At 43.1% G+C, this 25,284-nt stretch overlaps 1 protein-coding gene across 1 annotated transcript in view; it reads right to left on the reverse strand.

Moving 5' to 3' along the window:
• LOC106579312 (src kinase-associated phosphoprotein 1) overlaps positions 1 to 17,024 on the reverse strand; it is a 35,677-nt gene extending 18,653 nt beyond the window's left edge. The window contains exons 1-4 of the mRNA XM_014159125.2: positions 16,244 to 17,024; positions 12,905 to 13,010; positions 12,438 to 12,463; positions 12,136 to 12,252 (exon numbers count right to left, since the gene is read on the reverse strand). Of these exons, the coding sequence (XP_014014600.2) occupies positions 12,136 to 12,252; positions 12,438 to 12,463; positions 12,905 to 13,010; positions 16,244 to 16,283 (289 nt within the window). The 5' untranslated portion in view covers positions 16,284 to 17,024. The remainder of the gene's footprint in view (positions 1 to 12,135; positions 12,253 to 12,437; positions 12,464 to 12,904; positions 13,011 to 16,243) is intronic.
• Positions 17,025 to 25,284: the final 8,260 nt, after the last annotated feature.

Here is a 25,284-nt window from a genome sequence, read left to right on the forward strand (position 1 = left end):
AGTGTGATGGCGATTGTGTCGTCTGTGGACCTGTTGGGGCGGTATGCAAACTGAAGTGGGTCTAGGGTGGCCGGTAAGGTGGAGGTGATATGATCCTTGACTAGTCTCTCTTGGGTACAGGAACAATGTTAGCCATCTTGAAGCATGTGGGAACAGCAGACTGGGATAGGGAGTGATTGAATATGTCCGTAAACACACCAACTAGCTGGTCTGCGCATGCTCTGAGGACATGGCTAGGGATGCCATCTGGACCAGCAGCCTTGCGAGGGTTAACACGTTTAAATGTTATACTCACATCAGCCACGGAGAAGGGGGGGTGCAGTCATTGTTAGCGGGCCGCGACAGTGGCACTGTATTATCCTCAAAGCGGGCAAAGAAGGTGTTTAGTTTGTCTGGTAGCGTGACGTCGGTGTCCGTGACGTGGCTGGTTTTCTTTTTGTAGTCCGTGATTTCCTGTAGACCCTGCCACATACGTATTGTGTCTGAGCCGTTGAATTGCAACTCCAACTTGTCCCTGTAGTGGCATTTTGCTTGTTCGATTACATTGCAGAGGGAATAATTACACTGTTTATATTCAGTCATATTCCCAGACCTCTTTCCATGGTTAAATACAGTGGATCGGGCTTTCAGTTTTGCGCGAATTCAGTATTTGTCATGGGTATTTGTCATGGGTATTTGTCATGGGTATTTGTCATGGGCTCCATGTTGAAGATGGTTCTCTCCTGCTCAAAGAGCAGTAACAGGCCACACTGCGGCAGGCCCGGAATCAAATACACCACTGCAGCTTTGGGGAAACTGGGATCAATACATTTACAGCACTTCTGCTGCTATTGCTGTTGTGCTGCAGATTAGCAATGCAGCAGATACGGGGAATGACCAGATTGGGTCTCTGTATGGCTCCCTGGCCTGGAGCTTCAGTCATACATTGACTATGCACCTCAGAGGCCTTTAGGTGTGTGCTATTAACTGACCCGGGATCTAACAGATGTGCTACAGAGAGTCGTACCATGTTACAAGTGTAGCAGTGTAAATGAAGGGCATTTAAACATCCACTACATCTTAAATGGCCATTCCTTGTCTCACTTTAGGATTACATGTAGGATTCCACAGTTGACTGGAATTCAACCAAGGTGCCTGTCCTCCTGAACATGGCAAAACAAAGCTCAATCCTGATTCTCAATTCATCTGTCATCGGGCTTCGACCTAGTTACCAAGAAGGGAGGATGGGGGAACAGGTGGCCTCCTTTGGTTTGGAGTGCAGGAGCCGTTATAAAACCCATTTATACTAGTCTGGGTGACCTTTCATTCAGACCACTGATGACAGGGAAAGAGGCCTGGAATCCATCCCCTTTGAACCAGACCTTGACATCCTAAGAACAAAACCAAACACGCCGCGCCCAACTGTGTCTTCTTGTCCAAACAAAGTATATGTTTAGCCAAGAGGAGCCTCTCTCTCGTTTATTATAAAATCCAAAACACGAGAGAGGAGGAGAGAGAGCTGGTAGCCTGGAGACTGCACTGGTAGATCTGAAATTCTCCCCTAGACGAAATGTCAGTGGCTATCTGCTCCTGTCGTTTTAGTGTAGGCAAATGAATCTGGTCCAGAGTGCAATGGAATCAAAGTTATATCTGAACGTCATGCCGTATAAGAACCATTAGAGATTGATGTTATAAGCCAACGTGCAACAAGGTAACCCTTCACTGTCCACTGTACCTCGCAGGTCCTACTGAAATACGAGGTGGTCACATCTCAGAGTGAGGCCCCAGACACCGCATGACAGTAGCACACACTCATATGTCACCCTGCTTTGTGGATGACTGACACATGTCAGGATCTAGCGCTACACCGCTACAGATTGTTTTGTCAAAGAGAACCTGATTCAGTCCATCATAACAAAAGGCCCGTCGTTAGGCTTCCCCCGCCTCATCCATCCAGTGCTCTGTTCATTTTTCTAGGCCTGCTTCCCGGTCACAGCACCTTTCATCTGTCTACTTCCTTCCATCTTCATTTATTTCAAAGGTCATGCCCAGTTAATAGTCAAGGAGATATAAAGTCAACACAGGGACGGGACTGTTAGATCTGTATGAATCAGTAAACAACACAGCTATGGCTTGACCAACGAGAGCTCTTTGACTAGGCCTCATGGTTTAAAGCATGTGTTTCATACTGGGTTTCAAAGATATCGGAACGGTCAAGGAATTGCTTTTAAGAATCAGAATCTGCTGTATTCACCAAGTACATTTACACATACTCTGAATTTTACTTGGCAATATGGTTCTGCTAGTGATAGACAACATTTCGAGACAGTGTTACAGCTCGAGGACCAAATTTGCGAACAGTTAAGGGGCTGGTGTTTTGAATGATTCTTGCATGGTTCAGGGTTCTACCACAGGGTTCTACCACAGGGTTCTACCACAGGGTAGCACCTGTTAAGTTTGCATACTGTGCATTCAGAAGTCCTACTCCTCTGACATGTTATTGATCCCACCCCTCTGTATGACATATGCTGATTGGCCGACAGCAAGCAATACCTCATCTTATGAAAATACTTATCAACAGCTATAACAATGTATCTACTCTTGGTTTAAGTAAAAAGTTAATAAGACTGATTAAAAACATGCATGATTCACATAAACCCTAAATACAGAATCCAACATGTTTAAATTATGATTTTTCTTAACACACAAACACATAAGGAAGCAACGAGATGATATTTTCTCCAAACTGAAAGCTAATGAAGGCTTCACCCAAATCCCAGAAGGCTGTTCTTCTATCAATCGTAGATTGCATTATCAATTATTCAGCTCTATGCATCTACTTCATTTTCATTATTTTCCTGTTTTAATTAGTGTCATTCACATCATTTATATTGTTATTAATAACACAGCTATACACACCTACAAAAATCCCATGTTAACCCCTAAACCAAGGTGATATAGGATGCATGTGAGCTGCCATAGCAGTGTCATGGCCACTCTCTCTCATTTGGTTATTTCCCCCCTTCAGTCTCAGCATGGTGTTACGAGCTCAGCAGTGATCCAGCAAGAAACGCTTGATTTATGTGATAATGACCATAAAGAGTTAATGTAGTCGCCCATTAAAATCCACTTTAGTTATGCTGCAAGTCAATCAGAGGCTGGCTTTAGAGTGAATCAAAATGAAGGCAAATGGAAGGTGGGAGGACTAACATTATATATCTATACTGCTATAACGCAAAAAATATGTTGGGAAAACAATACATTATTTAAAGAGGCTTTTGTCGCTGCAGGATGAGGAGAAATCAAACCAAAATGTAGGGTATTTGATGTTCCAACTTATTTCACCATTTTTCTTTTATCTGTAAAAAAAAAAAAAAAAAAAAACCTTACCCATCTGCATGAAGCATTGCTAATGACAGGGTGTAGGCAGAGGAAGTGAGATCACATGGGGTGAGGGCAATGCTACAACAGACAGGAAGATTTACATTGAGTGATATGAAAATCTGGAGGTAGGCTTGCCTGGTGTGCAGGGTGCTGCCCAGACTCAGTGTGTCGGCTCAATGTGAAACCACCCTGAGTAGGTGTCAACATTAGCCCGGGTTCAATTACTCATCATTACCTGGAGGGCCATGCCTTACACAGCTGCCAACAGGAGAGGACTTTTTCCTGTCCGCTTTTAGGTGAGCCAAAATGGGTGTCTCCCAGACCGGTCCAAGCTGGTCCAGGTGGGTTAGTAGAGCAGGTGAATTGATGACACACCTCTTTACAGATTGGGTAGGAACCATACTGTTTCTTCTCAGTTTAGTCCTTGGATCCCTGGCGCTAGCCTCTTCCCCTGTGTCTTTTGCTGTGGGAGATACTGCATTGTGTTGGAGCGGAGATACAACGGGGCCAAGACCTGACCTCCGTGTGAACCCTGGTGATGAGGTGAACAAGAAGGCAGAGGGAGCCCCCCCCACCAGGCCTAGGGGGGCTGGTGTGGGAGGGAGGAATGCGGCTTTGGGAGACACAGCGAGTGTGACTGCGATCCCTTCCGACGCTGTCCTTGATTAGGAAAAAGGGTCTACTAAGTGCACCCTCACCCCGCCCAGAGCTCCATCTGCACACAGCCCAGGCTAAATGGAGACATTTCTCCTCATTACACGAGAGCCTCCTCCTTCCCTGTGTGTACATCCCTCCACAAAGCCACCGTCAGGGGGGAGTAGGAGAGAGACAGAGAGGCTCTGAGGTTAAAGACCCAATGTCCTCCCTGCCCCCTTCTCCAACCAGTGATCTGATTAGGATTTCACTCATCGATACGCAGAGCATTTAGAATTCATCCTGTAATGCACGCATCTGAGCACAAGCATACATTACATTAGTAGAGGTCCATGTTTTGTAATGTAAACGGAATGTATGTCATGTATCTGTGCTGTGACAGCAACGAGAGGTCGAATAATGCAAAGCAAGGAGGAAAATCTTCACCTCTGTATGAAGATTCCTCCTCCCAGTGGCTCTGAGAGGGAGCAGATCGCTTGTCTTTGTGTGTCTCTCTGCAGGGTAATAATATTATGTCAGTTCTGCCAGGCTCTGGTGCTTTCACATTCCCCATGCCAGTGTTCAGGCCGGGGCCAGAGGGAGAAATATTACCATGTGCCATCGGCTACCCCTGGGTAGCCATAAGGAGTGACTGCAGCGCCCTAAATTCCCTCTCATAGATTAACAACCACTATTCAAATACTTAACTGCAGATATAAGAATCCTTAAATCACAGGGGATGGCTTTCAGCTGCCTCACTGACACTTGGAAAAAACTACAGTGGGGATATAGATCGCAACAATAGAGGAGCACAGCTAACAGGAGAGTTTGTCTGTTTGTGATAAAACACTGGTGATAGTGGCAAGTCAATGAGGGAGCATTGGGTGAAAATGTACAAGTCTAGGTCAGCATAGAGTGGGATTAAAAACTAAAATAGGGATTGAGAAGGATTCACTACAAACTGGCAGTTGCCAGGAAGTTCTCTGGAGGCAAAGTGCAATTGTTTTGTTCTAACATTGTGGGTAGCTGAGAAGTAGTTGTAAAAAAAATCCAAACAAACAAAACATGGGATTAATGTAGAATTGTATTTAAAAAATGAAAAGTAAATCCATATTTGGATAAGATAATAATTAATTGCCCTACTAATTGAATATTTTGATATAGGCTATTAAATTAATTGAGTGGTTTTATATTTAAAATATAGCTTACGATCACAGCTTTAAAATGCAATGCAATGCTTTTCTCTGAAATATAAAATCATATTTTTTTATATACATTCAAATCTAAATTAAGACCTTTCCCTCCAATATGGGAGGGAAAGGTCTAGAACGTTAATGTGTCCTTGATCATGTCATTTGTCTAATGAAAATCTCAGTGATTCCTACATTTGTGGGGAAATATTGATAATAATTAACCATTATAATGTACCAATACATTTAATTTGATGAGAATCAAGAATAAAACTGGTGGAAGATACTGTACATTGTTCTGCAATAAATAAATAGAAAATAAACAAGAGTAGATCTTAAACACATTTCCATCAATGCTTTTTTTCGCCAACAAGGACATTTTGACCTCAAATTTAGACCTATTTATTAAAATCAACAGCACAATTCAAAACAAAATTAATGGGCTGCTATCTGAATCACGAATCTAACATGTCAGTTTGTAAGTAGATTGTTGTAGTAGGCAAATACTGTATGAATTCAGAATTAGAAAATAATATTTATAGCATTTGCCGAAAGAAAATGTCATTTAAATTAAAGAAAATTAACACGTGTCTGCTGTCAGAATTAAATGTAAATGATAGCCAGCACAATAATTCTTATCACATAGCTAAAACGGAATGCGATGGGTTGGTAAATTTGACAGTCCACAATTCTTTAAGAAGTAGGCTATACGGTATTTGAGCATGTTCTAATATAAAATCAGTTTTCAACGGAACGAAATAAAACAAATGTGATCAAATACTATGCTGCCTTGTGGTTGATTATTTGTACATTATAATAGGCTCCAGAAAATGTGTATGGATTATAGAATATTAATATTTCTTAGACATAATATAGGCTTCATTGAATAAACAACAAAGGCATTTGATTTTTTTCATCAATGTATCATTAATGGTAACATAACTGATCATTTATGAGAACAATAAACACAACAAAACAATAAACATCATTTAGAATATTAGTGTAGAGCCAAAAAGCAAATCAAAAAGCTGCTGTTTGTATAGAATAAGCCTGGCTATTTTATTAGATTCAGTCCATTATTTTAGCATTGTAGTGTGCTTGCTGATTAGTGGTTTTTTAGACCAAAAAAATCATGATTTTTAAATACATTTAACCTATGGGGCGGCAGGTAGCCTAGTGGTTAGAGCGTTGGGCCAGTTGCTAGATCGAATCCCCAAGGTAAACATCTGTCGTTCTGCCCCTGAACCGTTCTGCCCCTAAATCATTGAACAAGGAACAAACCCACCGTTCCTAGGCCGTCATTGTAAATAACAATGTGTTCTTAACTGACTTGCCTAGTTAAATAAAGGTTAAAGGAAATGTATCAACATCACGGAAATATAATGTTGACAGTTAAATCTATCCACATAGGCCTATTTTACACTGAATTGAAATAAAATATTTGACATATACATTTAAGTAATCTTTTCTCTTATCCTCGGCAATTCTATGCACACTGGCAGATTTTTCACCTAGTCTGCTCGGGGATTCGAACCAGCAACCTTTCGATTACTGGCCCAACGCCTTATCTGTCTTTTAGAAGACAGACAGACGGGTCTGCATTAGGACAAACTCCCAAACTCAGGATGAATCCTCGCATGACTATTATCAGTAGAACAATCTAATACTACCACTGTGTTGTTCCAGGATCGGGTGTGTTCTTTTCCACATGCACAGAGTAATCACGTATCATTTCCCTGAGATAAGGGTAAGTTACAATACAGGCTACAATAAATCATTGGAGATCATTTCCATTGTAAATAAACACTCTGCTCACAGGCACATGGTTCCACACAGAGGCAACGCTGTCACCCTGGCACACACAGTGCGATTGGCTCTCCAGAGGTATCCCTGGTGATCCAGGGATACGTGATCCAGAGGTATCCCTGGTGATCCAGAGGTATCCCTGGTGATCCAGAGGTATCCCTGGTGAATAAGAGGGATGCTTCTTCCTCAGCATCCTCAAATAAATCCACACGGGCATGTTAATGACCTCAAATTGCTACATTACAGCCACAATTAAACAAAGGAATCCCAGAGGTGTTGGGAGCTGTTGTGTCACTGTCTGTACAGGCCAACACGTCTCTCCAATCTCCATTTATTTCCCTAAGAAATCAGCGGGGCCACCTTGGCTTGGCATCGAAACTTCATTCATCTCCAGAAATAGATTCCAGCGGAGAGCAAAATCAAATTCTCATTTGCAAGGCAGGAGAGAGAGGCACGGGAGTGAATGGAAGAGGTCCCTGGGAAGGCTAACCTCTGGGTGAACTCAGTGCATCTGATAGTTTTACTATTTGTCTGTGACATTGACAGCTAAGGGGGAGATTAGAACCACCCAGCCTGGGCTTCCCACTCTGCATGCTGTCTATGTAGACTGTTACCAGCCCATTTTCTTATGGAATATGGCAGGAAGGGCCAATTATGCAGGTACTAGATTACATTTCGACCTGGCGAAATGTGGACGCTATACTGTCCATTAGGGGCAATGTTAGCGCCTATTACGTCTAGGAGGCTTGCTAGTGCGTTGTGGATCGGTATGGTGAACGGGCGTTTAAACCGCAGGCTCCAGCTCCGAAGGTCGCGTTTCCAATCCCAGTGCCGCCTTTCCCAAATCTTAATCCTTAATTTAACCACTCGGAATGAATTACTAACCCTAACCTTATATTTTTTTACTACAAAACATAGGAACGCGACATTTTCACATATGTTTATGTTGGGTGGTGCTAGAGATGATGAATATGAAGTAGAACATTGAAATTTTGTTCGAGAATGGGTGGACTGTTACACATCGATATTCTCACTGCCTGTTTTCTCTGTGTGTTTTATCAAAGACTTACACCAGAGGGGAGAGGTACTCTAATTAAGAAAAACAATTAAACAAGGGGAGTTTAGGAGAAAGCTGAAACAAAAAAGATTTTTACAGGAGGATACAGAAAACAACATGGCAAAGCTTGGAGTGGGGGCGAGGAGACGTGAGTGATGGATGCCCCTCAGTTAGACAGTCAAAATCCCCCCTTCAAGCAGTCCTCTCCTCTTGCTATGCAGCATGAGTGAGGGAGAGAGAGAGAGAGCGAGAGAGAGAGTTGGAGATTAATAGTCTAAACAGGGAGAGAGGGTGCAGAGGGAGAGCGAAGACGGAGAAAAGGAGCAGAGAAAGAAACGACTAGCATCTGCAGCAGCATAGTAGCCCCAGGGGAACAGCGTGAACCTTTGAACCCCGATGGCTGGGCCAGCATGATGGCGAGCCTGTTCCAGTCTTGTAATGTGTTTCTCAACGACCACAGCAGTGGAGGAGAGTGAGGGAAAAGGAGAGCGTGAAGGAGAAAGGGGGGAAAAGATGGTCATTAACATGTTATGTGCGTCCTGCAAGTGCACCAATGAACACTGGAAAATGAATCTCCCAGCAGCTCTGTTTTCTGAAGGGTGGGTATTTCCAAGTCAAAGAAACGTAGATCTATGGAGTTTCCATGGGCAGCCAGATCAATATTCTAGACAGGGTTACTCTAGACCACGGATGGGCAACTTTGATGGAGGTGGGGGCCACCAAAAATCTGAACTCATCATTAGGGGCTGCAGTGGCTCACGGGTCTGCGTACTCACATCCATAACCACACATGCAGTCAGAGCCGGTCCTAGCCAAGTTTAGATCGCTGGCCGCTAGACTAATTTACCAATCTAAAACATTTTGGCTGTCAGTGACTGACATAACAAGAGAAAAACGCTTATGCCCAACCAAATTTCGAAATTGCACCTTGTGTTTTCTACTATTCTAACTCTCAACAGTAAGTTGAGACCCCGACTGAGTTCCCGTGGGCCGCCAGTTACCCAGCCATGCTCAAGACAGGTTCGGAAGTTTGACAGGTCGACCAGCTAAGAAACCAGGGGTCAGAAGTTCACTAAGTGGATAGATAGCATGGCCACTTACTGTACAGGGAGATCCAGGTCTGTTTCTCACCGAAGTGCTGAGTACTGTATGTAATTCAGCGAAGTACCAGCTAAAATAAAAATAATGTGTATCTGAGGTATAACAGCTTCCTCCACTAAAACCACATACTATACAGAGGCCATTCAAGGTCTTGCTACAGCCCCACATATCTTTATTTATTTTGTTCTGTGTTACAGCTTTGACTGGGTCAGGAATATCTCGAGATATACTCCCCACGAACCTTTATTTTTTATTTTCTTTAATGTAATTTTGTTCTCAATAGCATAGTTGTAATATAATTGAAAGTACACCTTTTGAACTCTTTCTGCACTAAATTAGACCAATCAAAACTCAAACAATTTTATGCCAGCACACTCTTTGGAAATTAACATTCTAGATTGATACGCTAATGACCCAATTTAAGAAAAATGAGATACAACTGAACTAAAATGGTTATCTTGGCCTTTTTCCTGTTGGCCGTAATTGGTGCAGGAAATAGTGTTGGCACTGGCAGAGCTGGAGCCTGCTGCCCATTGTCTCTGATATCTGTCAAAGTCAGCAGACACAAGGGCCCAACGCCACCTGTATTCTCTGATACCACACAGTACCTCTGCCTTCCCCTGCTTCTAACAAACAGATCTTTCTCACCACTCAGACATGTTTGTCCATAGATCATATCCATCAAATGGGTCAACAAACAGACACTAATCATCTGGTGAGATATCAATTTGAGAGATGGAGTTGGTTTCCGCTTGAACTGGTCATGTATGCTTTCAATAACAAATACGTGCACTGTGAATCGTGACGTTAGATCTTTTATTACTAAATTAATAATCGAGACCTTTTCTCCACACCTGAACAAATATGGGAGATAACAATGTATGAAAACAATCCTTATGACCACAAAAACGTTGATATATAAAAAAAAATGTCAATCTCTGACTGCTCCTGATACAATGCTCCTGCAATACTGTCATCGCCTCGGCTACCACCCAATGGCCAAAAAACAAACACACCATCCCTATACTTCTTTTAAGACAGATTGTAAACTTGACACTGCAAAACGGCATGCCAAGTCTCATAGCACTTCGACCCCCATCTCCTGCTTCCCTAACTCCACTTTGCAAGTCCTCCTCACACTGGGGGAGTGCTGGGTGGTGATGGGGGCTGTTGTCAACCAGACTGGAGCTAGGGTGAGGCTGCAGGCACGGTCAGGTCAACCGTGCAGTCGATGGGTGAAACACAGTTCACATTACCATGCAGACACAGAGGAAAACAATGGAGGATCCATCTGTTCCTGTCAGCCATTACAAATCTGGTGTCAGCCAGTCCACTGGACCCAGCTTTTCAAAAGTTATCTATCTGGATTTTGGCTATCGGATAGGATTAAATGTATAGAAATATAATGAATAGAACGGGACTCCCCATTCAAGTCAATGACTTGTCCGTTCTATTCATTCTATTTCTATGCATTTAATCCTATCCAATTGGTGAAATCCAGATAGAGAACTTTTGAAGAACTGGTCCATGGAGAAAACGGGCCAGGCCATTTAGTGAAATAACAGTAGGTGTTATGTTTCCCGCCTGGATTGAACACACTTCTTCACCACAGGTTAGGGAGCAGAGAAGTTGAGGCAGTCAACTCCCAAGTCAAATACCAACTGTCATGGTTCTCCTCTACATAGGTGAACAGGAACTAAACCCATATCATCAATATTTTCCTATTCTTACTTTTGATATTCTTTCAATCATTGTACATTTGTTCAATTGTTTTAGGATAAAGGTTATCTTGTTTGATGTCATAAGGCTAAATAGAAAAAGGTGGGATTGTTACATAGGGCAAAAGCAAAAGTTGACCTCCTATAGGCAATTGTGGTTTGGGTGACTAGAACGGCAGTACTACTAAAATCAGTTGTGCATATCCAGCTTCTGTAATTAAACCATGAATACATTTTCTTCCTAAAATGTAATTGATTCCATTGGCTCATCATTTCATTATTTTCACACACACCCTCTTCCTTTAAAATGGACTGCCCTGCAAAGCTGGTAAAGCCACATCTGTAATTTACTCTGGCTAGTGAACAGACAGTGAACTATGAACTCCAGCTGCCCTTTGGTGCAGACAGTTAGTTCAGGAAGCAACGGGGTACAACCAATGAGGAAAAAGCACAGTCAAACAGACCTTTGAAAATAGATATTGCAACATGCTAAATTCACAAAGTGGAGAAGTTATATGTAGGAATGCCCATCATCATCCTCGCATGACACCCACTGAGAGCATGGGACACCCAAGGCTCTAGGTGAGTCATTGTGTCACTTCTGAACAACCAGTCAAGTACTACCATGTCTCATAGAACCAGAGATAGTGAAAGAGAGAGGAGAGAGAGAGAGAGAGAGAGAGAGAGAGAGAGAGAGAGAGAATGGAAGACAGAGAACCAGACAGATAAAGGGAGAGAGATGGAACACACATGGCCCCTCAGGTACAGTGTTGTATTTCAAACTGAATTGGGAGAGGAGACCAGGGTTAGGGTTAATCAATCAGCTAATTAGCCTCGAGCTACAGAGCACACTCTGTGTGGGCTCATCTGAGAGAAACTGACTAGGGCCCCTGCCTCCCACCTGGTACACACAGATGGATTCACTGAGGGCTCCAGACTACTCTCACCACTAGAGAGAGCTCTAGGTCACCTATCAGGTCTGTGTGAACACCCCCCCCATCCTCACCCTAAGTATTCCCACCAACACTCCATTCATTCAGCAGACCCAACCACTAGAGGGCAAGCTGTTATTTGACACCCCTTCTATGTGCTGATATATTTCAGGTTAAATGCACAGTAGGAGTCCCTATGTTCCACTTACAAACCCCAAATATAATGTAGCAAACACCCTCAGACATGCTTAGCACATAAGCACGTTGCATTGAGACACACACACACACTCACACACGTACACAGCGCACGCACACAGAACCAAGCCTTTACTCACAGTCAGGAGAGCCCTCATCCTGGTAGTCAGAGGCCACTGACAGGTCGTCTGAGGGGGCCGAGCGGCCCTGACTGGAGCTCTGGTTGTCATCTGAACTGTCCTCCTGTCTGGACTCAGCTAGGTGGGTAAGAACACTACATCAGGATCGGGAGGCCAGGGGGAGGACTTTCAACAGCACACAGGAAATGCCCTGATATGGCCAAATGTGTTAGTTGCACAAATGTATGTCAATGGCGCACAAAATAGTTACATCCCAAGTAAGGATTCAACCATTTTATGGTGTAAAATATGCAGTCACTTACATCTGAAGGAAAACGCCTGAGGATTTCTGCAAAATAAAAGTGGGGATTAGTTAAATTTAGACTGCAAATTAGGTTATAAGGTTCTTCAAGTGCTTACACTTCCGTCAATGACACCAAACACCCTACTTTGGTTTCCTGCCTCTCAGACCACAAGACATAACCTCTCGCAAATAAGTACAACCTTCACCATGCACAGAGTAAAAAGAAGTAACAGGCTTCCGGTGCAGACATCTCTGATGCAGAAACGATTCATTTCTTCTCATGTGCTTACTTTCATACATATTTTCCTTTCAATAACAAGTTTCTAAAATTAAATTGTTAACGCTTCTTTCCATCATCAAAAAAGCTTCAGGAAATGTGAACATCTAATGTAAAATTTAAGTGACACAAGTTGTTTCATTATTGTGTGTGTGCATATGGAGGTAAAGAGGCCAACTAGGAGGAACAGTCTAGCAGGCCTTACGTACCTGGAGTAGATCACCCTGAAGTTATTAAGTAAGACGTCCCGTGTTTCCCTGGCATGTTTACTGAGGTTCTCATCTTGTAGGATATCTGATACAAACAGCTCACAGTCTGAAAGACAAGACAGGCAAGTCACACATGTAATAAGTGGAAGAAAAAATATATACCTGTACACCTCAATCCTGAGAAGACGTCATATAAAATATATTATGATTTACTAAGTGGCCATTTAGGATATTTTGTCATTCATTACCTGGAGCATGAACTTTTACAAAAATGCACATCATTTTAAGCGCTTCAAGCAGTACTATGATTTTTTCCATTAAAATTTCCACCTTGACATGTAATCACAAACTGTATTCCAAGTCACAAGCATATCAGAAACAATGTTATCTTTCATGCTGGCACAGGAAAAACAAGTTGAACTACAGCGCTTGTTTAGATTTCTTTATTTCCTATAATTGTAATATTACCAGTGGTGAAAGTACTTAAGTAAAACATTATTTAAAGTACTACAGTAGTTTATTGTAGTCACGTCCTGACCATAGAGAGCTCTTATTTTCTATGGTAGAGTAGGTCAGGGCGTGACTGGGGGGGTTTATCTAGTTTATTTAGTTCTATGTTGTTTTGGTTCCTGTTTCTTTTTTCTATGTTGGGATTTTTGTATGATCCCCAATTAGAGGCAGCTGGTCATCGTTGTCTCTAATTGGGGATCATATTTAAGTAGTTGTTTTTCCCACCTGTGTTTGTGGGAGATTATTTTGAGTTAGTGCATGTTTCACCTCTTTCGTCACGGTTTTTGTTTGTAGTTTGTTTGTTTTGCAAAGTTTCACATTTAAATAAAAGATGTGGAACGATACCCACGCTGCGCTTTGGTCTCATCCTTTGGACGAACGTGACAGAATCTCCCACCCCCAGAGGACCAAGCAGCGTGGCAAGGAGTGGACATGGGAGGAGATCCTGGACGGCAAGGGGCCCTGGACGGCAAGGGGCCCTGGATGCAGATTGGGGAATATCGCCATCCAAGGGAGCAGATAGAGGCAGCAAAAGAGGAACGGCGACGATACAAGGAATTAGCACGGCAACGACGGAAACCCGAGAGGCAGCTCCCACATTTTTTGGGGGGGGGGCACACGGGGTGATTGGCGGAGTCAGGGTGTAGACCTGAGCCAACTCCCTGTGCTTACCGTGGGGAGCGTGTGACCAGTCAGGCACCGTGTTATGCGGTGATGCGCACTGTATCTCCAGTGCGCATTCATAGCCCGATGCGCACTGTGCCTGCGCCCCGCATTTGCCGGGCTAAAGTGAGCATTCAGCCAGGACGGGTTGTGCCAGCTCTACGCTCCAGACCTCCAGTGCGCCTCCACGGTCCAGTATATCCTGCACCGGTTCTAGGCACCAGGTCTCCAGTGCGCCTCCACAGCCCAGTACGTCCTGTGCCTCCTCGCACTCTCCCTGCGTGTCCTCAGTCAGGTACATCCTGTGCCTCCTCCTCACACTCTCCCTGAAGTGCGTGTCCTCAGTCCGGTGGGTCCTGTGCCTGCTCTCCGCACTCGCCTTGAGGTGCGTATTACCAGTCTGGCGCCACCTGTGCCAGCCCCACGCATCAGGCCTCCAGTGCGCCTTCTTGTTCCAGAGCCTCCAGCGACGGCTCCTAGTCCGGAGCCTCCACCGATGCTGGCGGGTTCGCAGGATGAGAGGGTTCTTCGTCCCGCACCAGGACCGCCTCCGATGCGGGAGGATCCGCGGGATGAGAAGGTTCTTTGTCCTGCACCAGAGCCGCCACCAACACTAGACCCCCCCCCAACCCTCCCTTTTTGGTTTCAGGTTTTGCGGCCGGAGTCTGCACCTTTGGGGGGGGGGTGGTACTGTCACGTCCTGACCATAAAGAGCTCTTATTTTATATGGTAGAGTAGGTCAGGGCGTGACTGGGGGGATTTATCTAGTTTAGTTCTATGTTTTGGTTCTAGTTTCTTTTTTCTATGTGGGGATTTTTGTATGATCCCCAATTAGAGGCAGCTGGTCATCATTGTCTCTAATTGGGGATCATATTTAAGTAGTTTTTCCCACCTATGTTTGTGGGAGATTATTTTGAGTTAGTGCATGTTGCACCTCTTTCGTCACAGTTTTTGTTTGTAGTTTGTTTGTTTTGCAAAGTTTCACATTTAAATAAAAGATGTGGAATGATACCCACGCTGCGCTTTGGTCTCATCCTTTGGATGAACGTGACAATTGGGTATCTGTACTTTAATGGTTTGCTTAATATAAGGAATTTGATGTATACATTTTAATTTTACTTAAGTATTACAATTGAGTACTTTTTCTACTACTGTACTTTTAAAACCAGATACTTTTACTCAAGTAGTACTTTACTGGGTGAGTTTTACTTGAGTCATTTTCTATTAAGGTATCTTTACTTTACTCAAGTATATTAATTTAGTACTTTTTCCACCACTTAATATTACATTTTATTTATTTCACCTTTATTTAACCAGGTAGGCAAGTTGAGAACAAGTTCTCATTTACAATTGCGACCTGGCCAAGCTAAAGCAAAGCAGTTCGACACACAACACAGAGTTACACATGGAGTAAAACAAACATACAGAAGAAAAAATAAGTCTATATACAATGTGAGCAAATGAGGTGAGATAAGGGAGGTAAAGGCAAAAAAGGCCATGGTGGCAAAGTAAACACAATATAGCAAGTAAAACACTGGAATGGTAGATTTGTAGAGGAAGAAAGTGCGAAATAGAAATAATGGGGTGCAAAGGAGCTAAATAAATACAGTAAGGTGTTGACATATGCAAATGTTTGTCAAAGGGCCAAGTCAGGTTGCTAAGTAGTACATGCAAATACAGCAGATGCCAGTGTTCATGTTTGCAAACACTGACAGTTACTCTACAGTGTGAATCAGATGGCAATCTGAGGAATATCCACAAGGAACTAACTAAAAATCTAATATTCTCTTGTCATAAAGATGATAGAATATGAAATACAGTGAGGCACACGCATAGTTATTCACAAAGTCACTGTAGATAAAAGCATAGTAACAAGTCCTGATGGTTTGATTACTTTGAACATAAATCACTGAATTCTGTAGCACATAATAATGTTAACAGACATGTGCAGTGCCTTATTGGCGATAAAAGTTGTAGCAATTCAAAACTATCAGTAGGCCTACATATAGCAGTAGAGTTATACAATACGTCCTCTTACGATGATTCTAGTTATAAGACAAGTACATCGAAAATTGCACAGTATATGATTTTCTATTCCATCCTTATGATAATATTCTTACATTAAATCATACTGCTTAAAATCAATAGAAATATATATAACATTACCATTCAAAAGCCTCCTAACATCTTCAGAGACTGTCCCCATCCTTCCCTCAAAGTGCCAGAGGAATTTTCAGACAATGTTGATAGTCAATCAAAACTAAAACTTTTGTGAAAAGTTATAGAGTCTGTGTAGACCGGACTCCTGTCATATTGTAACAGTTCCCTGCTTCAAATGAACGCATGTGGATACTCACACACTATACTAACACACTCATGCAACACCTGTACACTTTTGTTACAAAAATTATTTCCGTGCATGCATCTAATGCAAAATCAGAATTGCAAAAATGGGGTGGAGCATGATGTGACTAAACGCTTCCTCTGAATGATGTTCTTCAGTTGTTAGGTCTATATCACCTCGTCACATCAGTTTTTCAAAGTCCCTGTAGGCATCCAACTTCAAGTATGAATAAAGCCTTTGATCACACTGCAGGCCATAATGCTCAATTCAGGTTTGTTTTCACATTCATTTTGGAGTATTGACTGTCCAAACTTCAAGTTAGAAGTTACCAAATCGAATGCGTGTTCAGCCACCAGTAACTTGCTAACAGCTAGTTGTCATAGTAACGAAGGATGTTGTGCAGTATTGCAGACTGATTGGGTGGAGGTGTTTGTGCTTTCTACCAAAGACAGTACGATCACGCTTGTAGGCAATATGGCGACGTTGATTATCTAAACTCATGCGCATAAACACGTCTAACAGAGAAAAAATATATATTTAAAAAATAAACACGTCCAACAGTCGTCTCTCGCTGAACCGCAGGCCGTCAAATCAAAGGCACTCCTTCGATATAAAGTTGTTTTTGACGAAAATAAAAACGTGTCAGTTTGTCACTTTCAGAAGTTGGAGTAATAACATGTTCAACTACTTAAGAAAGGTTGTGCCTTTAGATTTCTAGAAAATTAACAGCTAAGGAAGAATTTTTCACTTCTCTAATTGATTTATTGCGATGTTGCGTCTATGGGTTTAGAAACTCATAGCTGTGTTCGAATACCCATACTAACATACTGTATACTAATACATACTTAATGAGTATATACTACACACTATATACTCAATTCACGTCACAAATAGTACGGTTACCGCGGTTAGATTCGAAAACAGTTTTGTCTTCCTATCACTCAGGGTTGCCATGTTCGTAATTTTCCAGATTTGACCAACTTTGAAAACGATGTCACAGGTGAAAATGTATCGGTTGCAGGTTTTTGGGCTACTTTTAAATTACACAGCGGCCGCCATGGCATTTCTCTTTAAAAATAAATAAGTGTATAATATTTCACTGTGACCTGCTGCTAATGACTATCAGGCAGTGAGGCACGCTGTTACTGCGTGATTGAGTGGTGGGGAGGGCACTGCAGTAGGCAGTTTATGTTGCGTTTATGTACTAGTCAGAACTAGGAAACTCTGAAATGTCGAACCTGCTAAACGGTTGTAGTTATACACGTGCCGCGTTCAACGAATCATCCATTCGGAAATTTCCGATTTTCCTAGTTCCGACTAGCATTTAACACAGCACGAGTCCACTATTGGCTGAGTCATGAGAGTGAGAGGAGACAGAGCAGCATGCGCGCACGTTTTGTAAACTTTTTAACCAGTTGTAGGTAGAATATTTAGTTGTCATTATGGAGATACCTATTTTCAACCCCTTTTCCATAAAACGTATCAACAAACACGCTAGAACTGATGCGCATCAACAAATAACGGCGACAAAGCACTGGAAAACGACTTTGGGCGCACTAGAGCGCATTAGATAAATTCGCACGGAGGTGGTCTAAACTCCATTCTAATGTCGACTGCTTATGGAAAAGTGTTTTATGCATGATCAGTTATAGGTCTCGGTGGCTGCGTGAGTGGAAATTTGAAATGGAAGTTATGGAACTCCTCATGTGCTTCTGTTATGGGGAAAAGTCTCAATGAAACTGACATTAAAAGTGGATAATGATACATTTGCATCTGTTGGCCTCCCGAGTGGCGCAGCGGTCTAGAGGCGTCACTACAGACCCGGGTTCGATCCCAGGCTGTATCACAGTCCCATAGGGCGGTGCACAATTGGCCCTGTGTCGTCCGGGTTAGGGAAGGGTTTGGCCTGGGGGACTTTACTAGTAGGTGTCATTGTATAATAAGAATTTGTCCTTAACTGACTTGCCTAGTTAAAAAAAAAAAAGTGCCTATTAATGTACATGCCATTGTAGGCTACCATTTGATACAATAAATATGTTGAAATGACCATATCACTGGAGTCATTGCAAATCAATTTGTTCCACTTGTGTAGCCTACCTGGAGCTGGAAAACAGATTTAATAAATAGCCCATAACATCAGTTTATTGTTGTTGTAGCCTTGTGTTATAATGCAATTATTAATGGCCATGTTTAGTTAATTGGAAATTATCGAAGCTCTATCGTCAAATGTATGCCCTGCTAAAGCTGCCCCGGTCAACTGTAAGTGCTGTTATTGTGAAGTGGAAACGTCTAGCAGCAACAAAGGCTCAGCCACAAAGTGGTAGGCCACACAAACTCACAGAACGGGACCGCCAAGTGCTGAAGCGTGTAAAAATTGTCTGTCCTTGGTTGCAACATTCACTACCGAGATCCAAACTGCCTCTGGAAGCAACGTCAGCACAATAACTGCTTCATGAAATGGGTTTCTATGACTGAGCAGCACAAGCCTAAGATCACCATGCGCAACGCCAAGCGTTGACTGGAGTGGCGTAAAGCTCACTGCTATTAGACTGGAGCAGTGGAAACGTGTTCTCTGGAGTGATGAATCACGCTTCACCATCTGGCGGTCCGACGGACAAATCTGGGTTTGTCGGATGCCAGGAGAATGCTACCTGCCCCAATGCATAGTGCCAACTGTAAAGTTTGGTGGAGGAGGAATAAAGGTCTGGGGCTGTTTTTCATGATTCGGGCTAGTTCCAGTGAAGGGAAATCTTAACACTACAGTGTACAATGACATTCTAGATTATTCTGTGCTTCTAACTTTGTGGCATCACTTTGGGGAAGGACCTTTTCTGTTTCAGCATGACAATGCCCCCATGCACAAAGCGAGGTCCATACAGAAATGGTTTGTCGAGATCAGTGTGGAAGAACTTGACTGGCCTGCACAGAGCCTTGACCTCAACCACATAAAACACCTTTGGGATGAATTGGAACGCTGACTGCAAACCAGGCCTAATTGCCCAACATCAGTGCTGACCTCACTAATGCTCTTGTGGCTGAATGGAAGTAAGTCCCCGCAGCAATGTTCCAACATCTAGTGGAAAGCCTTCCCAGAAGAGTGGAGGCTGTTATAGCAGCAGAGGGGGGACCAACTCCATATTAACTCCCATGATTTTGGAATTAGATGTTCAACGACCAGGTGTCCACATACTTTTGGTCATGTAGTGTATTTCTCAAGGAAGAAAATTTGAACTAAGCAAGCTGCTAAATCGTTCTGTTCACATCTTGCCTATAGGCTACTGAAATTAGATGTAGGCCTATCGTGGGCTATATCATAAACCCAGATTTTTAGTCTGTAGTCTATGCCCATTGAAATGACAAGTCAATCTCGCAAATGGCCATTTCTAACGGTTTGTAGTCTTAACATCTTGCACATAATAACGGCACAATTGCCAGAAAATAGCCTAACATCAATTTTTTTTGTTTGTACAATTGTTTCTAGAGAAATGTCAAATTTCAACTTTCATCACTCAAAACCTCCTGTCGGATTTATCTATAGTTATGCACATGAGCAAAATGAATTTATTAACAATAAACCGGGTTTGAGCCCTGAATGATGATTGGCTGAAAGCCGTTGTAGTACAGACCATATACCGCTGGTATGACAAAACATTTTTTTTATTGTTATAATTATGTTGGTAACCAGTTTATAACAGCAATACGGCACCACGAGAGTTTGTGGTATATGGCCGATATGCCACGGCTAACGGCTGTATCCAGGCACGCCGCATTGCATTGTGCGTAAGAACAGCCCTTAACCGTGGTATTTAGATTTTTTTTAACTAGGCAAGTCAGTTAAGAATAAATTCTTATTTACAATGACTGCTTAGGAACAGTGTGTTAACTGCCTTGTTCAGAGGCAGAACGACAGATTTTTACCTTGTCATCTCGGGGATTCGATCTCGCAACCTTTCGGCCCGCAACCTTTCGGCCCGCAACCTACCGGTACCTGCCGCCCCTATTGGCCATATACTTCACCCCCTCTGACCTTATTGCTTAAATATTATTTTATTCTAAGGATTAAAAAAATAATCTTATTGAGATATTAACCCATTTAAAATGTGTTGATTACACATCCCCCACCAATCAATTTAACTAATGTGATTGCTGTGGGTCTGCTGAGAGAGAATTGCGTTTGTACTTCAACAAATAAATCATTGAATCTAAATTGGATGAAAATGAAAGGCTTTTGCCACAGTTTCATGTCTGTCTGTTGACCCCTGCCCATTCATCTCTCTTTGACCTGTCATTAGGATTATAGCTGTGGTCTGTTCTGGTGTGCTCTCTGAGGCCCACAGGAAATGAATGATCAGCACACTCAGTTAACTCTCTTTTCATAACCACCTAACCTAATGAACCATATGATACATCAACAAATGTGATACACAGTACACACTAAAAATTGTTTTAATCTTCTCATAATTACATTTATTTTGAGTATGTTTCAGCTACAAATATGACTACACACTGTTCATTTTTCCCCAAAGATCCTGTATACTAGTATTTTAGCTTGATATCCCATTAACCCTGTAGCCTTTACACAGGAAATCAGATGAGGTCAGGAGGAGAGGAATTCCAGTGATGTAATTGTCCCTTTGACCCGTGTTTCACTCTCCCCCCAGCCATGCTCCTGTGAGGGCTAGGGGAACCAGCCTTCCTTCCTCCACCACCTGCCTGCTGGGCTCACACATATGAAAGGACAGGCCCTTTGTAATCCAGCAGGGATTACACCACCCAACAATGCAGCGCTGAAAGAGTGACAAAAGCCCTGTATCAAACGCAACCCTGGGCTGCTAAGGGGAACCTGCTATGATCTCCCACTACCAACACTGTCACGACCACCTCTCATCTCCTCAAGAAAGCCCTTTAGCATTCGCTCCCCCTGTCTTCTACCCTCTCATCTCTAGTGCCAGGCTTCTTTATCTGTGCATTCCTTTCCATTTCCATTGCAGTGGGGGAGGGACAGAAGGGAGGGACAGTCTCTGATCTGATAGAGCCAGGAGAGAGAGAGAGTCAGGAGAAACCTGAGGGTATCTAGAGTGTGTATATCCACCCCCACACTTCCCTCTCATTACATACATTCTCAAGATAGGCAGGCAGGCAGGCACCAATGCATAAGGGTAAAAGGACAAATAGTATTGGGTGTATGGTTTTACTATCTCTTCAAAGCGCAGTGCTCATATGGACCTGACTAGTTGAGGAGACATGGGCAGTTTGACCATCAACATGGTAATTTGCTTAAAGGTCTTCGTCTGCTTAAAACACTTCACGACTTCTGTAAAAGCACTATTGAAAGGACGTTTGGGTTCATTCTTAAGAGTCTGCAAATGTTTACATTTTAGAAGAGGGTGAAAAGAGGTAGTTTGCTTTAGGGATTTCCCTAGGGAATCATTGTATTCCCCTTCCACCCTTTGCTCAAATATATGAGAGAGAGGGGGAGGGCTGTGGGTTGGTCTTGGAAGGTAGTAAGATGTGACGCGAGATGAAGAGCACCAGAGTCAGGTGTAGCGCTTATGCTAGATCTATTGTAGAGAACCTTGCGCATTCAGTCGGTCAGTTAGGTATTGACTGAGAAAAGTATAGGCTTGAGTCACTCTAATCAATTAAGATAGAAGAAAATCATGCCAAACCATATTCAAAACCATGGTCTAGCTGTCTTTGCGTAACTTGATTCACCACAGTGTGTGCCGTGCTGGAGAACATTGTCTTTTACGGAACAATTCCCTATTTCTGATATACATAACAACTGTATACATTTTCACTGTTCAGACATTGTCCCTTGAGGCAGTGTGAAAAAGACGAATCTGCACTATTTCCACCCTCTATTAAAATAAAAGCAACGTTTTGCACACGGGTATGGATCGTGGATTGAGAGACTGGAAGGATACAAGGAGCGTGTAGCTGCTTCCGATCCTGCATGTCACCGCTTCTGTCTGTCCAGTAGTGGCATGTATTCATGGACGCCAAGGGAAGCCAGACTTCCCCAAAAAAATATACCAAGAAAAAAAACATATTAAATAATTTATCTTTCGTATCTCTGGGTTTCATAATTTACCTTAAATTCGCAAGAGGCTGGATGTATCTCACCAGAGAAGGCATCCGAGCGAGCGAAACGGCGCTCCTCTGTCTCTGTATGTGTAGGCCATATATCTGACGCTGTCTGGTCATAAAGAATATGACATTGTTGCCGCCCATAGCGTTGGATTGCAACGGAAGCCAGCGAGCGGTTGGCCTCCCTTGATAATAAAAGTATAAAATAATAGTCAATCAGCGTTGCGCTAAACTGAGTGAGCTCAACTGTGAATGGTCCTGGAGCACCCAAAAAAGGTGTCAAGGGAAGCCAGTTTGGATTTGGCTTTACTCCAATCACATCGAGAGCATACGTCACTGACAGAAACTTGTTGTGGATCTCGTTGTGTTCTAGTCCTCCGGAGGCTAGCTAGCTAGCTAAAATTGTCCCTTGCCTAAATTAGCCATGGATGGAGATAGGGATTTGGACTTGTGGTTTTACTTAATTCTCCGTACTGGCCAATGATTATAATGGCGATTCTGAGAAGATGTATGTTCAATATGTAGCTAAATGTAGAAGGCTAATGTTAACTAGCTAAAGTTGCCCATTAAAGGAAGTTAGGCTAGCAAGCCAGCTTTTTAGCCAGTTAGCCTAGGACCACAAAAAATTAAAGTGTGTAATTTATAACAGAGTAATAGATTGTTTCTTCAACATGAAAGAGAGGAGGATGGCATTGGCGTGAGTCAACATGTTTTTTCTACTTGCACAAACGCACATGCACGCACAAACACACACACACACAGAAATCAGAACCATGGACAGCCACATCATATGTAACTTAAGTTGATTGGCCCAAATTGTTTTTGGTATCTTTTAGTTGTCACTGTGTTAAACTAAGCAGAGGTGATTTGATGATGTTGAAATGTTGAAGTTGAAATGGTGCTGGAATAGTGGAGGCAGCTCCTGTTTTCTTTGCGACTTGCAGTAACTCTCCATGGTTCTAAATCAATAGTTGTTTAGTGGGAAACATTACCTTGTTTGACCATGCTGTACATCATGTAACTGTTTGTTACATGCAGAATGCTTTGTGGACCTCACTTGACAGAGGTTGCTCTCCAGTTTTGTGATGAAACACAGGTGGGGTTGAATTTATTCTGCCACTGTGTCTTCTCATTGTCTCGGCCTTAGGCCTATATATCACGGTGGCAAGGCATATGAACTAACAGGTTATAGAGCAAACAATGCAATTATCACAACACAGGTTGTAATATGACTTTTTTTCTGGCTTCCCTAGTGATTTTACCCACTGCTGTCCAGTTAATTGGAACACAAAGCACAGCGAGGTCGATGGGAGAGAGTGGTGGAGAAGGGGGTTGCTGTCCATCTCAGCCAACACTCCGCCTTCACTGCACACTGGAAATTGACTGGGGAACCAGCAAGCGAGACCGACAGACTGTCACTGGGAAAATGAACTGTCACCTCTCATTTCTCAAACTCCTGGCAGCATCGAATTGGCCCGCTTTGAACCATGTGACGCAACACTGATTGAGCTCTGCTGTCTCCATTTGGAACAATACAACTGTTTTTTTAAATGAATGGAAAGAGGCCCTGCAGCCGAATGAGGGTGGATGTTCTGTGACAGCATTTTAGCCTTATTCTACTCGACCTGCCATGGTTACAATCGCCTCGTCTCACCACCCCTCATTATTTCCATAGCGCTGCTTCGTTACTCTGCTTTTCTCCCGTTCCTGTTTTTCTTACGCCAAACAGCCATGGTGAACTGACAGGCAGACAGTGGCAAACTATTAGGGTGGCCATTTGGATCCTGGAGGCAATTCCAGAAAGTATCAAGACGTTAACCCTGGCCCAGCCACTTGTCCCTCCTGGTTAGCCTGCATATAGGGTAGAGAATGGATTCAGTTGCTGGAGCACTCATGAGGGGTTGGCCTGCAAGTTGGCTTGGGGATGCAGATATGAATGAGCCTCCCAAGGAGGGGGATGGTTTTTGGAGACACTTACCTTGGCCAAATGAACCACTGTCACAACAAAGGAATCACGCAGAAGGGGGACATGTGAAATTCTCTTTGAGGCCTACTGAACACCTGTAAGAAGCTTTTATCCTGGTTCTAAAATGTTTAGGATACCACCCTGATTTCTGCCTCGGTAATCAACAAAAGGGATCTCTCTGTGCTGCCCCTGAACTCCCCAATCCCCAACCCCCTAACCCATGAATACTGTATCCACTTCAGATCCTTTGAAGCCTGCTGTCCCTGCCTTGAAGCCTGCTGTCCCTGCCTTGAAGCCTGCTGTCCCTGCCTTGAAGCCTGCTGTCCCTGCCTTGAAGCCTGCTGTCCCTGCCTTGAAGCCTGCTGTCCCTGCCTTGAAGCCTGGTGTCCCTGCCTTGAAGCCTGGTGTCCCTGCCTTGAAGCCTGGAGTCCCTGCCTTGAAGCTTGGAGTCCCTGCAGTGTGACGTGCCACAGTGGAACCAGAGACCAAGGAAGTGAGCCAGGCATTCAACTTGTAAAAGAGCTTGCAACAACTGCAACCAGCATGGGGCTCACTATTCATCTCTTTGGTGTCAGAAAATGTTACAGTGAAGAGATAACGATGTTAAAAAATATATATTACTAAATGTTGACTTGTTGCTATGTATTATCGGTCTTTATGTTTCAGCTGGCATTCATGCTATAGCTTACGCCATTACCATTGTGCCTAGTAGTATTCTCTGCCTGCGTTTCTGCCTTTTGCCTCTCTGTGTTCATTGCACGTTAAATCCCTGGCCCTGCTTGTTTTACGTTCTCCAGTTAGAACATC

This window comes from Salmo salar, chromosome ssa19 (genome assembly GCF_905237065.1).
Source record: "Salmo salar chromosome ssa19, Ssal_v3.1, whole genome shotgun sequence".
In the NCBI taxonomy this organism is placed as follows: Eukaryota; Metazoa; Chordata; class Actinopteri; order Salmoniformes; family Salmonidae; genus Salmo; species Salmo salar.